This window comes from Microtus oregoni, unplaced genomic scaffold (genome assembly GCF_018167655.1).
Source record: "Microtus oregoni isolate MIOR12 unplaced genomic scaffold, Mior012 000030F_ref0000283, whole genome shotgun sequence".
Classification (NCBI taxonomy): domain Eukaryota; kingdom Metazoa; phylum Chordata; class Mammalia; order Rodentia; family Cricetidae; genus Microtus; species Microtus oregoni.
Genome location: NW_024543089.1, coordinates 1,784,847 through 1,789,907, shown reverse-complemented (window position 1 = coordinate 1,789,907; position 5,061 = coordinate 1,784,847). Strand labels below are relative to the sequence as shown.

At 38.1% G+C, this 5,061-nt stretch overlaps 1 protein-coding gene across 1 annotated transcript; it reads right to left on the bottom strand.

Moving 5' to 3' along the window:
• Positions 1–2,483: 2,483 nt before the first annotated feature.
• Positions 2,484–3,158, bottom strand: Cldn17 (claudin 17). The gene has a single exon (XM_041678428.1). It carries the CDS (start codon positions 3,156–3,158, stop codon positions 2,484–2,486), a length of 675 nt encoding a protein of 224 aa, XP_041534362.1.
• Positions 3,159–5,061: the final 1,903 nt, after the last annotated feature.

The window sequence follows — 5,061 nt, the reverse complement described above, 5'->3', positions numbered from 1 at the left end:
GATTTAAGTTTGAGAAAATATTGGCTTCACTGAATCATGCAACTCTTTACTCAGAGTCACTTCAGAATTCATATGTTCAGGCTGAAAATAATAACCGTCTTAACATTTCATGAGTTCTTTTGCTTTATCTCATCCCTGGATCCGGAATGAACCCATTTGGGTTAAAACCCATAACTGTTGTACAGTCCATGCATTTTTTGAATCAATCCTCAAGTATTTATTGAGGCCAGACATAGTAATAGTATAGAGTTATTGAGTTTCGCATATTAACAATATCACAAATCCCGTCAACAATTGCATGACTGGGTAATGTATAAGAAAGTTCCCACAGAGTTGAATTTCAGTCAAATCTTAGAAAATAGAAACATAGTTCTTGTATCAATTGGATTTGTTTGTGATAGAAGATTTGCATTCATAATGTGTCTCGAAATTTGTTGGAAATTAGTAAATTCATTTTGTAGTATTAGAGAAAATATTGCAGCCCCCTGTAGGATATAAAACTTAGCAAGTACACCTTTCTTAGTGGGAACGCAGGCAACACACTATTGGTGAGTTCTTGCATTATATTTGGTAACTGGTGTAATCCTGTGACTCCGCCCAGAATTATACCTTGTTCTGTTCCATCCACTAGTCACACAAAAGACATACTTTATTTAGAGTCAAGACCCATTCTTGTAAAGATAATTATTTTTAAGTGAATCAAAAGGTAAGGCAAATGGACAACCTTTAAGCATGTGTCTTCATTGTCTTGATGGCTTGCCTATTCAACTGCATAAGATACAGGACTCCTTCTCAATACAACCATATTAGGTTTCTACAGCTAAAATAAAATAATCAGAACACATCACTGAAGTGCTGACTAATTTTTAAATTTTTATTGCTTTTTAAAAATGTTTACAAGTATGTTCCATATCACATTTAACACCCCTAATATTTTAAATACAATTTTGCGTTGTTAAGGTGTTTGAATTATTGAAAACTAGGTTTGTTTGTAGACTAGAGTAAGGATTTCACACAGTATCTAGTTTTAGGTTATTGTTAAATTAATGATTCAGTAAAGGGTTGACTCTTGAAGATTAATATGCATTATTATGCATAGCTAAATAAATCAACATCATTTGAATACATAGCTATTTTATTAGCTTATTATATTATGATAAATATAAGCACACAAGAAATATTTGGTGAGAAAATTAAAAGTTTTTGTGAAATGACACACTGAATATTAAATATTTTATCATAAAATAAATATACTGTTTAAGGTTTAATATTGAATATATGAACATTGACTCACAGCATAGCAAAACTATTAGTAAAGCCACCTTCAAGAGTAGATTTTTCCTCACAAACATTTTATACCCATATTCACCTCTGAAGCCCCCATACTATTTTTTATCTTGATATTGTTAGGTACACACAGGAAACACACAAAAAAAACCTAAGAAAATAACATATATGTGTCAGGCAAAACAAAATGCATTGGCATCACTATTTGTTTATTAGAGAATAGAAAGGTAGGATTCATTTCAGCCTAACTTATTGTTATTTCAGGCTGACTTATTGTCTGAATAACTACCTTGGCTCTCTGTTTCTCTTTGCACGTTTAGACCTGTGCATTGACAAAATAGGACAAGGAACTGAAGCTATTTCTTCAGTGCCTGAACTTAACTTTTGTAATCATGACGTGAATCCATGCAACAAGAATTTTGTTTGTCTTAACTTATTTCTGTGCCTAATACAGATAGATGGTTCTTGTTTGCTTGAACATACAAAGCATAAACCTTGAGAGTACCCTGTTTTCATCTATGTATTGTTTTTCTCCAAATGCTAGGTCTAAGAAAGGTTAACCTACATTGGAGACTTTGAAAATCATCTTGCATAGAGAAATCAGAACTCCTTTATCCTTAAATTTTTTTTTAATTTTTAGTACTGTGTATGTAATAAAACATTTAAAGTGGTAATGACAGGTTATCTTTGAAAATATGTGTGTGTGTTTCATTGATATAGAATGTCAGCTACAATGTTAGTTTTCATGCCAAGCGAAATGAGTGCAAGTGCTGCTCCCAGGACTGGTGGGAGAGACAAAATGGAGTCACAGAATTCGAAATACAACATGACCTTAACTTGCTAGATGCAGTTCATCTAAATCTCTTCCCAGATCCTCTTTGTTGCTGCCAATGAAAACTGATACTCCCCATTGACTATACACCATCATCACATGTCTATAATTGAAAATACTCTTGATATTTGACTATATAAACTGGAATAAATATTGAGTCCAACGAGAGTGGGCACAGTAATACATAGGGTATCAGAATGTCCAATTAAGTCATTTATATTCCTGCCTCGGGTAAAAACACCAAAAGTTTCATCTCAGTTTAAACCTTCTATAAAGGTAGTTCTCTTGCCCGATGTACTCACAGTTTCTAGGAAGACTATAAAACACAGGAGCATAAGCCATCGGCTGATGTGCAAAGCAAACCCTAGACATAGCTGGTAGAGGTTTTCCTAGGCACTGTCACCTTCCTTTGGTTGTCTTTCTGTGGCACACGATATGGTGGGGCTGGATATCTGCGCCACTGTTTCTTTCTGTTGCAGCTGCAATATCCACAGAGCAGCCCCCCTCCAATGAACAGGACAGCAGTGGTCGCCCAGCCAAGGAAGAGTGCACCTCCAAGCTCTCGTTTCTGACCTGCGTGGATAGTTGGATCGTAGAAATCCCTGATGATGATATTGGCGGTCCATGACACTGGAATCAGAACGAAGATCCCAGTAAGAATGAAGAGGACTCCGGAGGTTCCCAGTAAGTATGCTTTGACCCTCTCACTGGAGCCAGTACACTGGATCTGTTTCATGCCGCAGATGCCGATAATGAGAGCAACCAAGGAAAGAGCTATAGCCACACACATGAGTGCACGCGCTGCTTCCAGGACTGGTGGGAGAGCCAGAATGGAGTTATAGAATTTGCACTGCAGTGTGACTCTAGCTTGCTGGATGCAGTTCATCCAAAGCCCTTCCCAGATCCTCTCAAAGATAATAATGTTGCTGCCAATGAAAGCTGATACTCTCCATTGAGGCAAAAGTGTTGTGCCCACGGTGCCAACCATGCCGAAGAACCCAAGAACCAGTCCAGCAATCTGAAGGGGATAGAAAGCCATTGTTTCTTCTTTGCAGACTGGTCCAGCCTAGAAAGATATAAGATGCTCAGGATGCTGAAGATGAAGGACTCTTCTAGTCTAAAGGAGTGTGTGGTCTTTCCCACTCCTGCTTCCCATGATGTGTTAGTCCTAGGCAGCAGCGGTGACTGGGAGTCGGCTTAACCTGAAGTACTTGTAATTCCCCCACACACACCTTCATTTCTGTTTGGTTTATTCACTAAGCATATATAATTCTTTCCCAGCCAATAAGAACATAGCCAGAGGTGTGTCGAGAAATACTGCCCTCAACTTTAGCATTTCTCATGTTATTATTGTCTTAGCAACACTGTAATTAAGCACCAAAGCTTCCATTGTGCATTGCTAATTACAGAGCTAAAAACATTCAAGTAAAAAGCAGTCTTGTATGAAAGTCTAAATACACGTGGATAAGTCAGAACTGGAAGATACCAAAACCCTGTCAATATTTTAGAGAGAAAATATAAATCATTTCGGACTTTGGCCGCTAGCTTCTTCTTGTGCAAAGCCTCTTCTCCAAATATTGATCAATAACTATGACTTCTGGAGAGAGAGAAAGGTTTCATTATATGACATTAGGATTTCTCCTAAGACTCGGGATGCTTCGAATCACCCTCAGCCTGAAATTCAAATCTCACAGTTACTCTTTCGATCCTGGAGGGAGGGACCGAGAGGATTACTGCTATGATTGTTTGAACATACCAGCAATTATTCTATTAGCTGCTAAGTGGCGCCTCTCCCCCTGCCGAAACATGGTTAGCATGGAAACTTTCATTTGATGTTTCTTCAATGACAGCTTGAAATACATCATATTTATAGAAGCTGAAAGTTGACATTCCTTTTTTTTTCTGGAAAAATATAAAGTTGCCCTTTGATTTGCAATATCACTCAACATTCTCATTGACAACTTTGCAGAGCCAGAAGCTATCTTTGCAGTTTACAAGCTGCAATTACTAGTCACAGACTGTGAGGTGCGCGGGGTTTCAGGGTGAGGCTAGCTGTAGGACATCTGCCCAGGGGAAAGCTTTGTGCTCATTTCCTACATCTCTTCCCTACATTTAATATGATTCAAGAGAAGGATGGAGAGATTTGTTTGTGAAACATGTTTATATAAATCTGATGTTTAACATTCCCACCTTTCCACTTATTTTAGGTTGTTTTCAAGCAAAATTCAATTGAGATTGTTTTGAAAGTCAATGTGACTTCAGCATTCCGGACTATGTTTTCCCTGGTCATTATGGTAAGGATCACAGACCTTTCTAATTCGTTATGCATCCCAAGGGAATCATTTCAATCAAATGTGAACATGTCAGCCAGTCTTTCCCTGAGAGATATTGTAGTGTACTAATGATCTTCTATTCCAGTCAAATACAGACCAAAGAACTAATGAATGAGCCAGCACTATCAAACTTGTAAAATCTATAGGTGTTTAGGATGGGTGGTCTGTGAACCCCAACCCTATAGTGTGTGAATCATTGAGGAAGCAGATAATCCAGGTAGTTGACAGCTTCCTGTTGGCAGTCAGGAAGAAGGGCTTTGGGACCCTTTGTTCTGGGTTCTGACACACAGGTTTAACCATTCCCACCCTGCCAGGATTAGCCAACAGAATTCTGATTTTGCAACCTCCAGCTATTCTTCCTCGTTCCACTTGCTTTTCCTCGTTCCAAAACATTTCAGCTTTTTCTTCACCTTGTTGTGGAAGTGTCCAGATTGCTGTTCTTTTCCAGCTGTTTCATTTTCCCGCAGTGAGACTCTTTGGCCCGTCTTAGTAGTAAGTACAAGTGAGAGTGTGTTGACTTAGAACACAGGGTTATGTCTTGCAAATAATACTAATCTGAGAATCACAAATAGTGTAAGACCCTTTAGATTTTGTTTGTAAAAGTCAAAC